The following is a 19,983-nucleotide window of genomic DNA, read 5'->3' as shown; positions in this document are numbered from 1 at the left end:
TGCCCTGGATGCCATAGATGCCATAAGGGAGAGGCAGGAAGAGTGCCAGGCAGCTGCGAGTGGCTGAGAGGCCAAATCGAGAGGAAGAAGTGGAGGGCAGAGGGCCTCGCATCTGTGGCACGTTCCAGAGCCAGGTGATTGGAGCTGATATTTGTGTGGCGTGCCTGGCCATATTCTGTAGCAGCTTAGCAGTCTGAGGTAAGGATCTCGCTTCCTTATAGGACAGAAGACTCTTCCCACCAAGCAATATTTGTGATTTGTCACCTTTTCAATTTGGCAGTGGTTTTCAGAAACCAGACACTAAAGGATAACTGGAAGGAAAGTGCTTTTTCAAAAGCTGTTCTCTACAAATAATTTTTTTAAAAAATTAGCCGAGTGTGGTGGCACCTGTAGTCCCATCTTTTTGGGAGGCTGAGGCAGGAGGATCACTTGAGCTCAGAAGAAGGTTGCAATGAGCAGAGGTCACACCATTGCACTCCAGCCTGGGCGACAGAGCAAGACCCTGTCTCAAATACAGAAACAAAGCTCTTATCCAGAGGCTTCGTTTGGGTTCATTGACTTTTGTAACAGCAGCGTTTTTAAGGAAAAATCTTCTAATAAGGGCATCCACTTACAAGACCGTGGAGTCCATATTGTCACTAGGTTTGGAAATTATTTAAAAGTAAAACTACATTTTGTTTTCATTGACTTACACAATAGGAACTGCTAGTATGTATGAGTTTGTAGACTACGGAGACCTTAAATCAGTTTTAAGGACTAAGTGGTTCACTTTCACGATTGCAGGATTTTTGGTGCAGTCTATGAAAGGCCATCTTCCTAGCAGAGAAACTGGCATGTTTTCCCCGGTCTGCTCCATCTTACTGGCGTGCACCTCACGTAACATGGGACCAAGGAGGGATTGGGGCCCAGTCAGGGAGTGCATAGCAGGACACACGTGTGCCCGTGTGATTGACATTCAGGGATGCTGCCCACAGGCCGGAATGCTGCCTGTTTCTTCCCCTCAGTGTGCCTGGACTTCATTTTTAGCCCCAGCCATTTTCTCAGTAGATTTGTCTTTCCCTGACCAACCTGAGAATTGCCCTCAGTTCGTTCTCTGTGCTGTACGAAAGCCCTAAAACGCCCAGGAATCCTTGGTAGGTTCCATGCAGGGAAGAATGGTGTCTTCAGTCCTTGTATTTTGAAGCTGGTTACTGAATGAAAACTAAGATAAGCTTAGAACAAGTTTAATTCGTTTAAAATGAAAAGCTAGATGGGCCAAGAAGAGGAAGTCATGCTAATTTGCTAGGTGTTTGCATAAAGTCACTAAATGTATTTACATATCAGATGAACAAAAAATTGCTATAAGAAGCACGTTATCTGAATCTGTTCTTCTTAAGCAGATCATACAATTAAAAATTACACAGAGGAAGATAGAAAAAGTAGCTTGTCTTGGCTGGGCACGGTGGCTCACGCCTGTAATCCCAGCACTTTGGGAGGCTGAGGCGGGTGGATCACGAGGTCAGGAGATTGAGACCATCCTGGCTAACACGGTGAAACCCCGTCTCTACTAAAAATACAAAAAAACTAGCCGGGCGTGGTGGCGGGCGCCTGTAGTCCCAGCTACTCAGGAGGCTGAGGCAGGAGAATGGCGTGAACCCAGGAGGCGGAGCTGGCAGTGCGCTGAGATCATGCCATTGCACTCCAGCCTGGGCGACAGAGCGAGACTCCGTCTCAAAAAAAAAAAAAGTAGCTTCTCATTTTTATTTAGGCAGATTCATGAAGCTTTTTAGAAATTGCCGCCAAAGGCTCTCCTGACAGAAGTCAGAAGTTAGTTTTCCTCACTGCCAAGTGTTCCACAGTGGCTCTCCTCTTCACTTTATCTGGAGTATAGTTGTCACCATCTCTTTTTGCAATAAATTCCTGGCCTTCTGATGAACAAGTAATACAAACATGGGGTCATAACAACTCACTTTAAAAAGGTACGAAGTCAAGGTGATGTTTACTGAGCGTTAGCTCAGGAATCTCTTTAAGAAACCCCTGGAAGAAGGTGGCTGCTGGAAGTCTTGTTGAAGACCAAGCTCTTAGGCTCCAAAAACTAAGACCTCTGGACTCTGATTCTTTTACCCCAGAGGACAGAAGAGACGCTTGTTCCTGAGAAGAGAGAAAAGGGACACATTTTACCTGGGGGACAAATAGTTTCTACCTGGAGGTAGAGTGCAGCGGGTGGTTGGTAGAGATTTCGGCCTCAGTTTGCCCCTCAAGCCCGGATTTGGAAGTATTCCAGAACGCTGTTTTCTCTAAAAAGAATCTGGAGGTTCGCAGCCTCCTTTCAGAATGCTTGTAGCCTGATGCTTTGTTCTGTTTCTGTTTTGTTGTTTAAGTATTTGAAAGGAATGCTGATTGGCCTGACGTAAGTTTTGGTTTGATTTGGGGAGGATCTTTCTCCTCCTACACGTTGTGGTCCACTCTCAGTCCGCCTGCAGTATGCATTCCCTTCAGTCCTGTGTATGGCATTTATTCACGTCAGTTCGGTTGATAATGCTCCTGCTGTGTGTCCTTTGTTGTTTGTTCTCCTTTCCTTTTGAATGCATTTTTCCCTGTTTATTTGTTCATTCACTCTTTTCACTCACTCATTCATTCCAAAGTGTGTCTCAAGGCAATGGTAATGTGCAAGGAGGTGATACCTAAATGAGTGACCAAAAGAACATGCTTCTGCTTTTGTGTGTCTCCTACATTTTAGACTTTAAGTTCCTTGAAGCCCAGGACCATGTCTCACTTACCTTTGTGTTTCCACTAACTAGTCTGTCTCCTGGAATTGGCAGATACTCAGTGAAAGCCTGTGAAATAAGTGATGTCTATTTCTAGCACATTATTCTGAGATTTAATGATAGATTTAGTGATTGAATGAGATTTCCATTTTCAAATACAGCAAAAGCATAACTATTTTCATTCATTCCTATTCATTCAACTTCATTCTCAAAATTGGGTCCTGAGTTAACTGATAATTACCTTGAAATGTGTGGGTTATTTGAGGCAACCAGGTGGTGACATTGAGCTCTCAGCCAGAGTTTGTTTCTGGAATTGATTCAGTGCCCTTGCATTGATTTTTGTTCTCAGAAGCCAAGGTTTCCCAGGAAAAATCATTCCCACTTGAATTGGGCTGTGATTCTTGCTGAGTTTAAGTAAAGGAAGCCTCTTGGTTCTGTTTCTGCAAACTTACACACTGAACTGGGACAAGTTTTTGTTTTGAGTAATGGCTGGGAAAAGAGGAACCTTTCATTTTATTCAGAAGTCAAAAACAAAGGCCTCCCAGCCACCTGGAGATGTTTTGTTACAGACACCAGCCTGGCTCTGTCTTTATGCCTAACACTTGAGCGTCTTTGTGCTGGGACCATTGTTCAGCTCTGCAAGGGGAGAAGAGGGAGAAAGCCAGAGCTGCCGGGCTTCTTGCTCTGGGGCTGGGGGAGGGTTCCTGCGAAGCAGGTGCGCTCTGGCTTCTTGGTAGGTGAGGCTCTTGGAGCTGCCTCTCCTCTGACCCTCAGGTCTTCACCAAGTTTGCTCCAGGAGTGTATTGAAAACATACCCAGTGCTCTCTCAAGCACCCACTGCTTAGAGGGCCCAGATTTCTTTTCCTTCTTTCCCTTGCGGAGCTGGAGCCTGCACCAGGCATCTGGTGTTTGAACTAAAACAGGAAAACTGGCTAAAGGGCCACAGTGCTCACTGTGTGGACTGGCTGCCCTCCGGTGGGTGCTCTGATGATCAGTGGTTCCAGTGGAGGGCCTGTCACTAAGCAGGCTTGACTTCCTCCTCGGGGGCTTTCCCAGGGGAGGTGTGGTTTTTTGCTCTGCGTGGAAATGACCCTCTGCAGCCGCAGAACACAGTCGTTTTCTGAATTATCCCAGTCTCTTGTGTGCACTGGATTCCTCCAGATGACTTATGTCTTTTGTGCAAAGTTCTCTAAAATTTGACTCCCAGCTTCCAGGCCTTTCCTTTTGCCCTTCCTGGAAGTATTTTTGCTGATGAGTCATCTGTCTTTATTTTCTAAAATGATTTGTTTTTTGTTTCTTTCATTCCTATTTCCACCCCACATATATACACACACTTCTTAACTTAGAGGGTTACATCCCAATAAATCTATTGTTGAAAATGCACTAATACTATCACAAAGATGAAAATTCACAGGTTGAACCATTGTAAGTCCATATGCTCCTTGACTTACATGTGTGATGGAGTTATGCCCAAATAAGTCCACCGTGAAGTTGAAAAATCAAAGTGAAACCATCTTAGGTTGAGGATCATTTGTTTGTACCTCCAAAGATGTCTTATCTTTAAACATACTCCCTAGCTTTTCTTTCTGTTTTTTATTTTGAAGTAATTATAGAATCACAAAAAGGTGCAAAAAAAAAAAAAAGAGAGAGAAATGGACAAGGAGGTCCTGTGCATCTTCACCAAGCCTCCCACAGTGGTAGCATCTTGCATAATCTCAGTACACAAGCAAACCAGGACACTGACTTTGCTGCAGAGCTTATTCACTTTCCATGAGGTTTAGATGTGTATGTATGCCCGTGTGTATGTGTGTGTTTAGTCCTATGCATTTTTATCATGTATAGATTTGTGGAACTGCCATCACTTTCAAGATACAGAACCATACAGAATTTTCCCATAAACAGAGGGTTCCCAGTGCTGGCTTCCTTTAGCCATATCTAACCCCTGCTCCATTTCTAACCCCTGGCAACCACTTATCTGTTCTTCTCTGCTTCTATTATTTTGTTATTTCTAAAATGTTACATAAGTCATGCAGCATGTAACTTATTGAGGTGGCTTTTTTTTTTTTTTTAACTCAGCATAATTTCTTTGATACACCCACTTTGTTGCATGTATCAATAGTTCCTTCCTCTTTATTGCTGAGTAGTATTTCATGGTCTGGATATATCACAATTTATTTAACTATTTGTCCATTGGGGACATTTGAGTTATTTTCAGGCTTTGGCTGTTACAGGGAAATATACGGAAATTGTGAACATCCTGTCTGGGTGTTTGCGTGAACATGGTTTTCATTTCTTTGGGGTAAATGCCCAGGAGTGCATTTGTTGGGTCCTTTGTAGCCACATGTTTAGTTTTTAAAAGATGCTGCCAAATTGTTTTCCAGAATGAGTGTACCATGGTACGTTACCACCAGAAATGTATGAGTGATCTTCAGCTTTTCAGCATCTCACAAGTCCGGGATTGCTTCAAGTTTGTCAGTGAGAATGGTTAAAATCCAACATGTGATATTTTAGAGTAGAAAGTTTGACGTATATGATCATGCCTCAGTAATTTTTGTTTAATATCGAATTATTTAGCTGCACTCTTCAGTGCATTAAACTCTCTCTATATGCTCTTAAACATTTGGTTTATTTTATTTTTCTGACATGGCTACAAATGAGTAATTAAATATGTCCACCAGCCAGTGAAAGCAAGAGGAAACTAACAGCCTAGAACTGTCGACTGCATCATCAGCCCCTGTGTGACTGAGCATTAGATTTGACCTTGGCATCACTTGCCAGCTACTGGCGTAGCATTATGTCTTTACATAGACTGCAGTATCTAGTGTGGCATACTGATTTTAAAAAACAGGTGGTCTTCCCATTGGTGGGAATATCCAAAAAAATAGATCTAGTCAGTTTTGTCTTTCTATAAAAATATAATCTTTATTGAAATAGTTGAGAAAATATAGTGTAACAAACATACCCCCTAAATTTGCCGAGTGATCTGGGATAAGTTACTGAGTAGTACCTCAACTTCCTTAGCTACAATATAGGAATAATACAGTCTCTAAGGGATGTGAGACAAATTACACATAGAAAGCACCTCAGAATGCTTTTCTTAGAGTAGCTGCTGGTCAGTGTTCTTTTTTCCTGTCTCAACCCTGATTGTAACTTGTCGATATAGATAAAATAATACAGACTTTAAAGTAAGGGGCAAAGATACAAATATCTAGGTATAATATTGTCTCTACCTCATTAATCTTTGGGCAACAGTAACTGCTTAATCTAATTCCTGTCTTCCTCCGAGTAATAACCTTACTCTGATTCTGTTCTTAACATCAAAACCAAAAGCCTTTCATGGGATATACACAACTCCGTCCAACTCCAGCTGCTGCCCCTCAGGACAGAGTAGACTGCTGGGAAGAACCCTTACCCATGGTTCCATTCATATTGGCAAAAATCACTTTGTACACATCAGTAAGTACAAAGTATTTAGATCTTAGAGCCCAGCTAAAGTTTCAACAGAAATAAGTGACTTTTTTTCCCTCTAAATAAACATGTATAAAGCATTTGTACTGGCCAGTGGGAAAAGAGTATATTATAATATTACCTGAAAGTCCTTCTATCAGAATAACTTAAAACACTAAATTTTTTTCTGTAAGATGATGTAAAATTGTGGTTTAAATTTATGCAACTTCTATTTGTTAACATCAGATCAATATTTTCAAGTAGAGAAAAGTTTTATGCCAACAGAGAGCTTAGAAGTTATTGTGGAAGACCACGCAGCACTGATATAACTGACACCTCATAGTCACCGAGTAGATGATTATCGGGTGAAGGAATTAACAGTATATTATCTTCATTTGTAACGCAGTTTTTCAGTAGGGATTGATTGAAAATATAAGACTGCCCGCTGACTTCAGATTTAATAGTTTCTGGCTGAGGGTCACTTCTAAATGGGGGGTTGTAAATATCTGCTTTAATTAGCTGTTTGTCGATAGGACTTGATTAATGCAATGTAAAAGGTGAGGCACTTCAACACAAGGTCAAGAGATGCAGTGTTAAGGCCCTAAAATGCTCAATTAGAAATAGGTGTACATGAATAGCCCTGTTTACCTGATTTTTTTTTTTTTTTTTTTTTTGGAGACATAATCTCACTCGGTCACCCAGGCTGGACTGCAATGGTGTGATCTTGGCTCACTGCAACCTCTGTCTCCCAGGCTCAAGCAGTTCTCCTGCCTCAGCCTCCCAAGTAGCTGGGATTACAGGCACCCACCACCATTTTAGTGGAGACGGGGTTTCACCATGTTGGCCAGGCTGGCCTCAGACTCCTGACCTCAAGTGATCCACCCACCTCAGCCTCCCAGAGTGCTGGGATTATAGGCATGAGCCACTGCGCCCAGCCCTGTTTACTTGTTAAATTTCTGTTTTAAAGGGCATTTTATGGTTCTCTGTTTCTTATTTTGATACTCAGCTTCATGAACTAAATATTTTGTTATCAAAGAACCGCAAGTCTTTGGTTCAGTGAGGAAAGAGGTAAACGTACCTGTATGTATTTTCGTGTGTATTTCCGACACATTTGTACTGATTGCCGTTGTTCTGATTGAACAGGTAGAGAGATTGGCCAACAATGTATTAGCTAGAGTTTTACCGGGACAGCTTAAAAGCTCCAGATAATCCAGGCTTGGAGAGACTGATAAGGATTTTTGGATTTTGTTATCATTTGTTTTCCCTTCCATTTGTTGAAATACAAAATTCAGACCCAGAAGCCCAAGGAAGGGTCGAGCTTTCTGCTTGGGAGCTGTGATGTTGGTGGACGACAAGCAGAAAGCAGACCCCATCACCTCTCACTTTGCCTCTTGGTCTCCTCGAGGGACCACGCTCCAGACCTGGGCCAAAAGAGGCGAAAGCCCAGATGATGAAGGCTTTGTAAGGAAACATTTAATCCAAGTACGTTCAAGCCTCTGTTCTAGGACAAATTAGATCCCCGGGTACCAAAAGAACTTGATAATTGTATCCCCGTATCGAGCATATCAGTCCAAGCAACTGTGGGAAAGTGAGGGGATGCCAGAAGCTGAAAACGCACTTGTGCTTTTCAAAGAAGGTGGATTTCACGCATTACTCAGAATGAGGTTAATCCTAGGCAGAGTTCTAGAGACAATTTTTAAACCTCTGGTCAAGAAAAGTGAATGAACAAGTTATTACACATTAACTTTGTTTTGTTCTCTAGTAGGTTTCTGGCTTGAGGAAGGACGTGTAGTGGAATTAGTGGGTGGGCATTTGACCAGGCCTTTCAACATGTGATTTGTAGACAAGGAAGGAAAATATGCGCTGTCTGTTAGCATAGTTACTAGAATTAGACTGTTTGAATGGCTATAATAAAAGAATCAGCCAAGGGTGTTAGCACGAGGCCAAAACTCTCATCCTCCCACACTGATCTCCAGGTAGAAGATGGCAGGAGGCAAGCTTCTGATAGTAAGACAGTCCTCATACCCCACAGGTACGTAAGGAAGTCACTTCCAGTCTAGAGCCACAGTTAGATCAAACGTCCTGACTGACAAAGGTAGTGACAGGCGATGATAGACCAGTCATCTCAGGTGGACCCGAGGTCCTGCAGAACAGACTAGTTTAATCCCTGGTGTCACCAGGGGAGGAGTGCATGTATATGTGTGTGCACGCATGTGAGCATGTGTGTTTTTCTGCATGTGTGTACGCAGACATGCACACGAGCCTGTTTTTCCTGCATGTTCATGTGTGTGCATACACGTGAGCATGTGTGTTTTTTCTGCATGTGTGTACACACATGCACGTGAGCCTGTTTTTCCTGCGTGTATATGTGTGTAGGGGAGGAGAGTGCAGTCCTGCCTTTTAACTGACTGCACGTAACCTATTCAGAACTTTTATGTCTGTATGTGACATCTGGAGAGACTGCTCATCCCAATTCAGGCATCCGGAAAACTACTTTGCTGTGTTCAGCGCGATTTTTCTTAAAAATGGGCAAATTTCCAGCGTATAGCAAGGACAGGCTTAGTGCCGTAGCCAAAATAATTGTTGCTGCATGAAAAGCTTTGCGAGTGAGACTGTCAGTGCAGGGTTTGGTGAGTGGATGATGTCAGCAGTGCTGGAGGGAGTTTGCAGCATCATGTTGTGGGTTGTCTGTTCTCATGCAGAAAGTCTGTGAGTGGTTGAATTGGTTTGGAAGGTGAGTGTATCAAATCTTGACAAGGGCTTGTCAGATATGTCAGATGATAGAATTCAGATCCCAACAGATCACAGCACCAAATCAGTCACAGAAAGTTTCATTAATCAGTTTTAATATATGAGTGTTTTGAATCAGTACAGAATAAGAATCACGCAGGTGGCAACAGCATGTGTTTAACGAAGAAATGCGCTTACATATGTTATTTGATTGAGTCCACAATGCTGTCATGCCCCCAAATAACTCCTTCCACTGTGGTGACCAGGGAAGCCGTTGTCTTGCTTTCTGGCTGCTGTTTGGATCACGTGGGTATTGTGTTCAGTTGTCCAGCCCCTACGTCGTTTGGTTTTGCTTAATGAATATCACATCAATTTAATGTGTCCACACTGGGCAAAACTGACTTGAGGAGTGTGAGAGTAATACAAACAGAATATATTCCAGAATGATCATCTAGTAAGAACATGCCCTGGAAACCGTAATTATAATATCCTCGAACAGATTACACTGGTTATTTATACACTCTTCAGACTTCTTAGTGCTCAACAATTGATGAAATATCATTTCTGGGGAGTCATGTTTGTGTTTAATTTTCAGCAAGTACTGGCCACAGTTCTATTTATTTCTACTAGAAACATCTCCTTGGCAAGGAAAATGCCCTTTCCATTTTCCTCATGTGCGCATGCATCTGTGTGTACGTGCGCATGCATGTGAGCGTGTGTTTTTTTCCTGCTTGTATATGTGTGTGCACGCACATCAGCATGTTTTTCCTGCGTGTGTGTACACACATGCACGTGAGCCTGTTTTTCTTGCATGTATATGTGTGTGCATGTATGTGAGCATGTGTGATGTGTGTTTTTTCTGCATGTGTCTACACAGACATGCACATGAGCCTGTTTTTCCTATGTGTATATGTGTGTGCACACATGTGAGCATGTGTGTTTTTCCTGCATGTGTGTACACACATGCACGTGAGCCTGTTTTTCCTGCATGTATATGTCTGTCCACGCATGTGAGCATGTGTTTTTTCTGCATGTGTGTACACAGACATGCACATGAGCCTGTTTTTCCTGCGTGTTTGTGTGTATGCACATAAGTATGTGTTTTTCCTGCATGTTTGTATGCGCTCACGTGAGCATGTGTTTTTCCTGTGTGTATATGTGTGTGCACGCACATGAGCATGTGTTTTTCCTGCGTGTGTGTGCATGTACATGGACATGTTTTTCCTGTGTGTATATGTGTGTGTACACACATAAGCATGTGTGTTTTTCCTGCATCTTTGTGTGTGTACACATGTGAGCAGGTGTGTTTTTCCTGTGTGTATATGTGTGTGCATGCACGTGAGCATGTATGTTTTTCCTGCATGTTTGTGTGTGCACGCACATGAGCATGTTTTTCCTGCATGTTTGTGTGTATCCACATGAAAGCATGTGTGTTTTTCCTGCGTGTTTGTGTGTATGCATGTGAGCATATGTTTTTCCTGTGTGTATATGTGTATATGCACATGAGCATGTGTTTTTCCTGTGTGTATATATGTGTGCACGCACATGGGCGTGTGTGTTTTTCCTGCGTGTGTGTGTGCACGCATATAAGCATGTGTGTGTTTTACCCCATTATTCCACATCCCTTTCCTTGCTCCTTTTTTAAAATGTTAAAGACTTTTACTTTCAGACTCTCTTAGAGGAGTCATTTCATTAAACCTTTGGGAATCCCACGGAAGCGGCCAAGGTTAAGCTGTGCTCTTCCTTTGGGAATTGACAGTCGTGGCGACTGCTGTCTTTAGTACATTACTGGAAAGTTTCCAAGAGGCAGCTCTACAAGATGAGCCTTTGAAGAAGCCAATCCTGTTTTCCATCTTTTGCTTTCAATATACGAATTGAACTTTTATCTTTCTCCATTTAATATAAACCAAAATTCATCTTTTAAAAAAATGTTGATTTTTAACTTTTATTTTAGGTTCAGGGGCACATGTGCAGATTATAGAGATAAACTCATGTCATAGGGGGTTGGTGTACAGATTATTTCTTCACCAAGGTACTAAGCATAGCACCCAATAGGTATTTTTTCTGATCCTTTTCCTCCTCCCAGCCTCCACCTTCAAGTAGGTCTTAGTGTCTGTTGTTTCTCTTTTTGTGTCCATGTATTCTCATTATTTAGCTCCCACTTGTAAGTAAGAACATGTGTAGTTGGTTTTCTGTTCGTGCATTAGTTTGCTAAGGATAACGGCCTCCAGCTCTGTCTCTGTTGTGGCAAAGGACATACTATCCTTCTTTTTTATGACTGCATAGTATACTTTGAAAGGGGAGAATGTTGGGGAGGAGTGAGCTGGTGTCAAAGGAGCTCCAGGTCATGCTGTCCCCGCAGAGTTCAAGAAATGAAATGTCACCCCGAGGAAGGCAGGCAGGCTGCGGGAGCATGGACGCTGTCTGCAGGTCCTTGAAGACGTGTCACGGCAAGGAGGAATTACGCTTTGGCCAACTGCAGTGAGAGACTATGGCTGCTGTCCAGATGACCTGAGGATGGGGAAGCAGCATTCCCCAAGCTTGACACCCCTGGATAACAACTTATGCTGAAGAGAGTGTCTTATCTTGTGGGGATGTTGGGCAATGGAAGGAAAATAAAAAATTCCCGAAGTCAAATTCTTCTTTTAGGCTTGATACCATTTGGTTAGTTTAAGTCCATATTGTTTCCTCTGTGAGCTTTGGCCCCAGGTCAGTCACGTCCGTCTTCTGTCCTACTTGGGTGTTATCACCGCCTCCCCTGTACCTCACCTGTACTCAGTCTCACGCCTCTGCAGGGCGCCCACCCTCTGGTGCTGGAGTGCCCATGCACTGTCCCATCTTAATGTGCACTGCTGCCCTGAATATGCCGCTGTGTTTCTTCTGCTTTTTCCTCCTTCCTTACTTGTAATACGTTTGCATGGATAATTACTTCATGATGCCAACTTTGATTTGTTCTCTGTTCCTCCCCTCCTCCACCCCATACATCCTTCATAAATTTTCTTTGATCATATTAAGGCAGCGGTCCCCAGGGACCGGTTTTGTGGAAGACGATTTTTCCACAGACCAGCGGTGGTGGTGGGGGCAGGGATGGTTTTAGGGTGAAACTGATCTGCCTCAGATCATCAGGCATTAGTTAGATTCTCATCTCTTAAGGAGCACACAACCCGGATCCCTCACATGCACAGTTCACAGTAGGGTTTGCACTCCTATGAGAATCTAATGCCACTGCTGATCTGACAGGAGGCTGAACTCAGGTGTTAATGCCCGCCCGCCTGCTGCTCACCTCCCACTGTGTGGCCCAGCTCCTAACAAGCCACGGACCAATACTTGTCTGCAGCCCACGCTTTGGTGACCCTTGTATTAAGGGATGTTTTATTCTACCTACCAAAGAATGAAAAGGTGCTTCCCAAACTCATACTCTTCCTTAATCAGGCCTCAGGCATGTGGACCCACAGTACAGTTCGTCATTTCAGACAGAGGAACATGCAGCACATGGTTGAGGCAGTTCCGTTTTTCTCCCTGGTTTTTATACCTGAAACTGAATCACATTTTATGTGCATAGTGGTTGTCCTCTGAGATTCCACCTGCAAGTTGCCATTGAAACTCCTACTTCTGCTTCTGCTTTGCAGCAGGTCTGGGAAGCTGTGGCTTTCATACTTCCCCTGCTGGCCCTATGGCTCGCCCATTACCACAAGTACCCAGATGATTGTCTTTGTCAAAAACAAGAGTAGGGAAACAGATACCAATGGCAGCAGCTTCTGTTCACCAAGTGCTTGCTGAAGTTGAACACTTCACATGTGGATTTTCACTCTGGCTTTCCAGTTAGAGAAGATGCATGTAGTATAATGATTTCATTTCATAAAGGAGAAAACTGAAGATAGGTGCTCCAAGAATTTCCCAAGACCACGCATGGGATAAGGACCCTAGCAGATGTGTTGGGCCCCTCCTTCCATACCCCACCTCCAGACAGACGCTGATTATAGCCTCGGTTCAAACTGCATCAGCTCGTACCCCACTGGGGAGCACAGAAAGGTTGCAGCTGCAACAATTCCCAGCTTAGGGCCCTGATCCTAATTTCCACTTAACTGGAGTCTTGGTCCTTTCCCAGGGTCCTCCACCCCAGCCAGGTCCTCTCGGAGCCCCCTGCAGCGGGGTCTCCCTTTCCAGGTAGTGAGGAGGGGGCCTTTTCACCTCAAAGCTAGCTTTTCAGGGAATTTCTCCGGCAGAGCTGTGGGGCCCATAGAGGCCTGTGGGAGGCTTCCCACATCTTAATCACTCGGGTTTTCACCACAGAACTCTGCGTCCCTTCCTAGTCATCCTTCTGTGTGGATCCTGGTCCATGAGCCAGGTCCTGTACACACCTGCAGCCCACTTGTGGACTGAGTTCAGGTCGGACTCTTCCACCCAGCAACTCTGGCCTGCAGATCCCCCCGGGCACCTCTCAGCAGTAGAGATGGCCAGCAGTAGCTCTGATGACCTCCAGGGGGCAGCCTTGCCTAACCCTGCTGCTGCCAGACCTGCTCGTGTTTCTCAGTAGAATCCAGACTGCTGTGAACTTCCATAGGACACAACTCTCTTGCTGCTGGGCAAAGATTTATCTTTTTATTATAAATTTGCAGCATGCCCAGAAGTATAATTTTTTATCTTAGTAAGTTTATGGTAAGAATTTTATAGGCATCCTAGAGGGTATTTCTCATTTCTTTATTCGAGGATATTTTAGGCATCATATACACTATTTTAAAAACTTAAAAACAGACTTTCCTTGAATGGTGTTTCATTATGATATGTGCCCATTCACCCCCAGTTGATATTAGAAGTGACCTTTATCTAAGACTTTTTTCTCCAAATTGAATGAGAATATTTCCTGTAGGACCAGACAGAAAAATTCCAAAGGGGCAAGTATTTTAAATGGTTAAAGTGTAGCCTTGCTCCTTTTGCCTCATTTAGTTTGTCCTTTTTTAATGTCATGATCCCAGGATCAGTTCCTTGGTGGTCTCCTCGGTACCTGTGGCTCTTCACTGGTTTCATCGGCCAGCAGGAGGGTGAGCACATCCAGTGTGCGGTAAAATATCCAGGATGTTGCGGGGAATACACTAGTTGTGTGTTTTTTTGTTTTTTAACTTCCAGGTGGAAGGGAAAACGTTTGACCCCTAAAGATTCATGGCACTTCCCCTAGAATTGAGAGGAAGTGATTTCTATAGACTCTAACAGACTAATTCTAGCATGTTTTCCTCATACTGTACTATTTTTAGGAGTAAAAAGATATAAATGTGGGATGATGTTAAGTTTACTCGACCAAGTGACATATTTTGAACAATTGGTAGGAACCCAAATGTGTTTTGAAAAATATCTAGAGAAAGATTTTAAAATTGTGATTTTTATTATTATGAAAAGAGTTTTTCTTAGAACAAAAACACTAACAGTGACTAGCATTTACTTATTTCGTCACTCCACATTGTCTTCTCATTGAAACCTCCAAGCAACTTTTTTTTTCTTTTTTTTTGAGACAGACTCGCCCAGGCTGGAGTGCAGTGGCATGCTCTCAGTTCACTGCACCCTGCCTCCCAATTAAAGTCATTCTCTTGCCTCAGCCCCCCAAGTAACGGGGACTACACGCGTGTGCCACCACGCCCAGCTATTTTTTTGTATTTTTAGTAGAGACAGGGTTTCACTATGTTGGCCAGGCTGTTCTCACACTCCTGACCTCAGGTGATCTGCCTGCCTCGACCTCTTGAGTGCTGAGAAATATAGGCGTGAGCCACCACACCCAGCCCCAAGCAACTTTTTGAAGCAGGCATTATTACCATGCCCATTTTATAGATGAGAAAAGAGCTGGATCCAGGTAACTTGTCCAAAGTTACACCCTAGGAAGTGTTAAGTCAGTACTTGAACCCAAGCAATCTGGCTTCGCAACCTACACTCTTAGTCATTATTGTCTGTTACCTCTTATGAGAAGTGTTTGATTTGAGTGATCGTTTATGGAAGAAGCACTCATAGTCGCTGTTAGGCTGTTGCAGTGGAGTTATGCACAGCTATGCATTGTGCGTCCGGCCAGTTCCGGGTCATTTCTCATCTTCTCTTCACCAGAGTATAAAAGTGAGACTTGGCAAAATGCTTTTGTATCTTAAATGGTATTTTTGGTAGTATTTGCTGGAGAAGAGGAATTTTGCAAGGGTCCCCACCCACATGGGCAGCCTGTCCCCCTTCCTGTACCACAAGTTGGGTCCTTGAGTGAGGCCTCACAATGAGTCAGGACAGGCTGCTGATCTCCCAGTTCAGGGCCCAGAACTGGCTGGCAGGGCTTCAGGGAGAGGGCCCAGCGGTGCTGGGGGCCTGACCCCTCCTGTCTGAGCAGGGCTGGGAGGGTGGTTGGGACACCTGTATTTCAGGGCCTTGCTACAAGATGTGTCCTGTTCAGGATATGCAAATTCTCTACTGCTGCCTTAAGTAATTTTGTTCTGTTTTGCTGATTTTGCTGTTTTTCTAGTAGGCTTTTTTTAAAAAGTGTTTTTGTTTTCTCAACAGATTTAAAAGAAGAGATATCAATTTCTATTAGTGGCCTAAGAACCTAGCTAAAGGGGAGTGCAGCTACAGCCACAGGCCACCATTGGCTCCTGCCAGCAGGGGACCTGGTTTCTCAGTGCCCAGAAGGGCAACTTGTCACCAAGTGAGCCAGACGCCCTCCTGCTGCGCTGCAGGTTTAATATTTGGGTCAGAATTGGCTCCATTACCTTTATTTTCAGCTACATTTCTTCCAATTTGATTGGAGTGAGAGAAGAGCAATGGGCTGCAGGATTGTAGAGTGTCAACTGTTTTCTGAGGACCTTTTTCAGATGTACATTTGCTTAAATCATCCACTTCTGCTCCAACTTTGAACATGAAGTGCAGAAGCAGCACCGTTGCTAGCATCTCAGCAGTGGGACAGAATAATAAGTTGACTATGCAGAGTCCCCTGTTAATTGCTTAAGTGTTCTCCATTTTGTGTCCATTAATTAGTACTGTAGTTATCACCGGCAGGGGACCTGGGAGTACTCCATTTCCTGGGTCCCATTGGACAGTGACGAGGTGGGGGCAGCTTCAGTGAAGGAGTGTATTCAAGCAGAAGATACACTTGAGATTTTTGAGAGAAAGGAGTGAAATCAATGGTTTATTTTCTTTGTGAGCAGAATCAACGCAGTTGCACAGCACCGCGTTTTCACAGTGTCCATCTGAGGAGAGGAATCGGAGGGTGGAAGGCTGCAGTGGCTGCATGCGACTCAAAGGGTTTGCCTTGGGAGTGAGTGGGCACCCTCTGTGTGTGGCCAGTTGCCTGCCCCACCCCACCACCTGCATGTGGAAGGCAGGTTACCATCTTAAGTAGAAATGTCCATGGATTGGATAATGTCATGGATGTTTTTGATTAAATATTTTGACTCTTTAATGAAACATTACAGCCTTCTTCTGGTAATTGGTTAGTTATAGCTCAGTGCAGCCAAGTTGGCACATACTTGGTTTCTTTGAGCAAATCTTGCCTGTTCAGTTAATTTAAGTCCATCCTTATAACCAGGGTGATAATTCCGTCTAGAGCGTTGCTGTTGACGGGAAGCCCTCCAGTGTGTCCTCTTTCATCTGCTCCTCGTAGCGACGCCCTGAGGTGGCATTGGCATTCCTAGGATCCCTGTTTTAGCAAACCGAGTCTCTTGAGAAATTAAGTGATCTCTTAGGTCACACAGCTAATGCTTCGTAAAGCATTTCCTAAATCCAGATCGCCTTACTCTAAGTCTTATAATACTGTTACTACTATACCATGTGACTTAGCAACTTAGAATGTTTTTCATGGGAAATGTTAGTGCAAATTGGGAGAGTCCTTCATGCCATGATCTTTCCTGTTTATAAATGCAGCTGCCATGTTCATGAGAATTTAGAGGAAAACAAAGGAACAAGAAAGCATCTTATTGATTATAGACCCTTTATAGATGGTGCAGGGCATCAGTTCGTATTTGGTGAGTTGATGAGTGGCATTTTCATGTGGAATTAAATATTGATGCCAACTCTGGCGAAGTATTCTTTCTGATGCCAGCTTTCGGGCATAGCACTTCATCACCTGGGGCTTCTCTTCCTTAATCTAGAGAATGAAAATTTTGAACTGGCCTATCTCTAAAACCCCATTGATTAAAATTCTTGAACTATATGAAATTTGATAACTTAGACACAAAAAATAGGGTGGATAATATGAGAAAAGTGAACAAATGTTTTATTTACTTTAATGTTTTCAGTAAAATTAATTCTTAGGACACTGAGTAACAGGACTGAAAAATAACTTCTTTGCCAGCACTTTTCTTACTTTAAAATTGGCCTGCTGTATTTTGAATGTGTATTGACTTGCAGATAACAATAAAAGTATATTTTATATATATAAATATTGCTCAGGGAACAAATTGTAGTGTGGAATTGATACTAAGATTTTCTTTGTTACAAATGGAAGTCAGTTTCTCTATGCATATTTCAGAGAAACAAAGTCATTTGGTAATAGTGTGTTTTTAAAGATATGTTTGACAGCAAAAGAACACTTAAAAGCTTAGCTTGGGTTTGCCATCATTAATAATTAGGGAATTGCAAATTGAAACCATAGTGAGATATACCACTCATTTAGAATGGCTTAAGTTAAAAAGACTGACCACATCAGTTATTGGTGAGGAAGTGGAGGAATTGAAATGCTCATACACTGCTGGTGGGAAGGTAAAAATGATACACCGCTTTGGAAAAACTTGACAGTTTATTAGGAAGTTAAGCATACACCTACCATATGATCCAGCCATTCTACACCTAGATATTTATCTAAAAGAAAGGAAATCGTAAGTTCATACAGAGGCTGTGCCCCAATGTTTACAGCAGCTTTATTTGTAGTGGCTCCAAACTGGAAATAACCCAGATGTCCACCAGCAGATGAAGGGATAAACTGTGGTTTCATACATACAGGGACTGCTATTCGACAGCGGAAAGGAATGAACCCTTGATACACACAGTAGTGTGGATAAATCTCAGGGTAATTATGCTGAATGAAAGAAGCTGGACAGAAAAAAAAAAAAAAAAGTACATACTGTCCCAGTCCAGTTCTAGAAATTATTTTAGAAAATGCAGGGTAATCTCCAGCGGCTGAGAGCAGGTGAGTGCCAGGGAGGGAGCGGGACAGAGGGCATCAGCCAGCTTTGGGATGAGGGAGAGGCTCACGGTGAACTGGGCATAGACAAATGTCAGAACTCACACTGGACACTTTACATTTGTGCAGCTTATAGTACGTCAGTTAGTCCTCAGTAAAGCTGTTTTATAAAAAGCTTGGCTTGGAAACAGAACACCACAGGCACACACAGTTTCTTTCTGCACATACAGTTTTGACTTACGAGCCTCGAGGCAGCAGGCATTGGACAGGGTGTCAAGCGGGAGGTCCCGACTTGCCCCATCTTGCCAGCTGAGCTGGCTGTTCTCACTAGACATACGGAAGATGTGTGAGCTGACTCTTAGTCCCTGAGGAGGCTGAAAGCATTTTCTCCACATCCAAACCGCTGCCAAGCCACCAGGGCCTGCTTAGTGTAATTAATTGTCTTTTTCGGTTCCATGAATAGTACCCCAGAGATCTGCAGGAGTTAATGGACTTGCAGGAAGTAGGCTGTGCTCCTCGGCTCCCACCAGGCCCAAAGCCGTTCTTGCCACTCTCATTCCAGGGTGTCTTTGCTCACCTAGGTCTCCAGCAGCCCGTTTTATGGTGGTGGCAGTGGAGGTGTCTGCGTCTTTTCGGCGTGCACACTCTTTCCATCAAAGGCCCGAACTGTTGGCAGCCTGACTGCGGGGCCTGGGCTGGTGCCGTCACCTCCCTAGCTCCACACCCTGGTCCCCGGCCAGGCTCGGTGGTGAATTCCTTTCACCACATTGTGCACTTCCTTCTGTGTGCTTCCGGGGGAAATCAGTGGTTTAATAATGAAAACTTGAAATAAAAGTGTCCACCTGCTACGTAAGAGCCTGAGACATGTCAGAGAAGGTGTCTTATGTCAGCAGAGGTTTCTGTGGACTGAGGGTCTTTTCTTATTTCCACCACACTCTGGATTGAGCCTCAGGAGAATGGGAAAGAGCAGTTTCCCTTCCCTTTCCTTTTTCTCTTTTGTGACAGTGCTGCCCGCCTGTTTATTTTCCTCCCTGCGGCGGTGGCATGCTGCTTTTGTTGTGCATGTGTTCCGCTGGCAGTGGGACTGGATGCCCCTCCCTCCTGTCCTTCCTTCCTTCCCTCTGGGAGCGGTCTGTCACCAGTCTCCTCCCAGGGCAAGTCACACACCGACTCCGCTGGGGCCACTTGGACACCGTGCGGCCCACCTGGTGGTGCAGCCAGGCCGGCCGGCCTCACCCACCTCTCCCCTTCCCCAGCTGTGGACGTGGCTGGAGGAGCTGCAGAAGGAGCTGCTGGACGACGTGTATGCCGAGTCGGTGGAGGCCGTGCAGGACCTCATCAAGCGCTTCGGCCAGCAGCAGCAGACCACCCTGCAGGTGACTGTCAACGTGATCAAGGAAGGGGAGGACCTCATCCAGCAGCTCAGGTGGGCCTCACCCCTCTCCTGGTCCAAACGGATTCGGAAGCCCTGCCAGTGACTCCCCTTCCCCTTTTACTCTTGTGGGCAGTCAGCTCTGCTTCTCTGTCCAGCTCAGTGCAGAGCAAGCAGCGTCGTGAAGACAAAGGAGAGAAATGGCTCTCTTCTCTCTTTTCTTTTCCCTCCTTCCTTACAGTTTAACTTCATAATAGTTTTCGTTATAACGTGGACTAATACGCCACATAATTTAATTGTAATATTTTCTCTTAATATCCAACTAGTAATTATTGACACTTCTTTTTTTTTTTTTTTTTTTTTTTTTTTTTTTTTTTTGAGACGGAGTCTCGCTCTGTCGCCCAGGCTGGAGTGCAGTGGCCAGATCTCAGCTCACTGCAAGCTCCGCCTCCCGGGTGCCCGCCATTCTCCTGCCTCAGCCTCCCGAGTAGCTGGGACCACAGGCGCCGCCACCTCGCCCGGCTAATTTTTTGTGTTTTTAGTAGAGA

The 19,983-nt window shown here is 44.1% G+C and overlaps 1 protein-coding gene across 1 annotated transcript in view; it reads left to right on the top strand.

Moving 5' to 3' along the window:
* Positions 1-19,983, top strand: part of TRIO (trio Rho guanine nucleotide exchange factor) — a 368,268-nt gene that overhangs the window by 199,300 nt on the left and 148,985 nt on the right. Inside the window, 1 exon segment of the mRNA XM_050794763.1 lies at positions 19,320-19,489. Within this exon segment, the coding sequence (XP_050650720.1) occupies positions 19,320-19,489 (170 nt within the window).

Source organism: Macaca thibetana, chromosome 6, assembly GCF_024542745.1.
Source record: "Macaca thibetana thibetana isolate TM-01 chromosome 6, ASM2454274v1, whole genome shotgun sequence".
Classification (NCBI taxonomy): domain Eukaryota; kingdom Metazoa; phylum Chordata; class Mammalia; order Primates; family Cercopithecidae; genus Macaca; species Macaca thibetana.
This window is presented reverse-complemented; position numbering and strand designations above follow the sequence as displayed.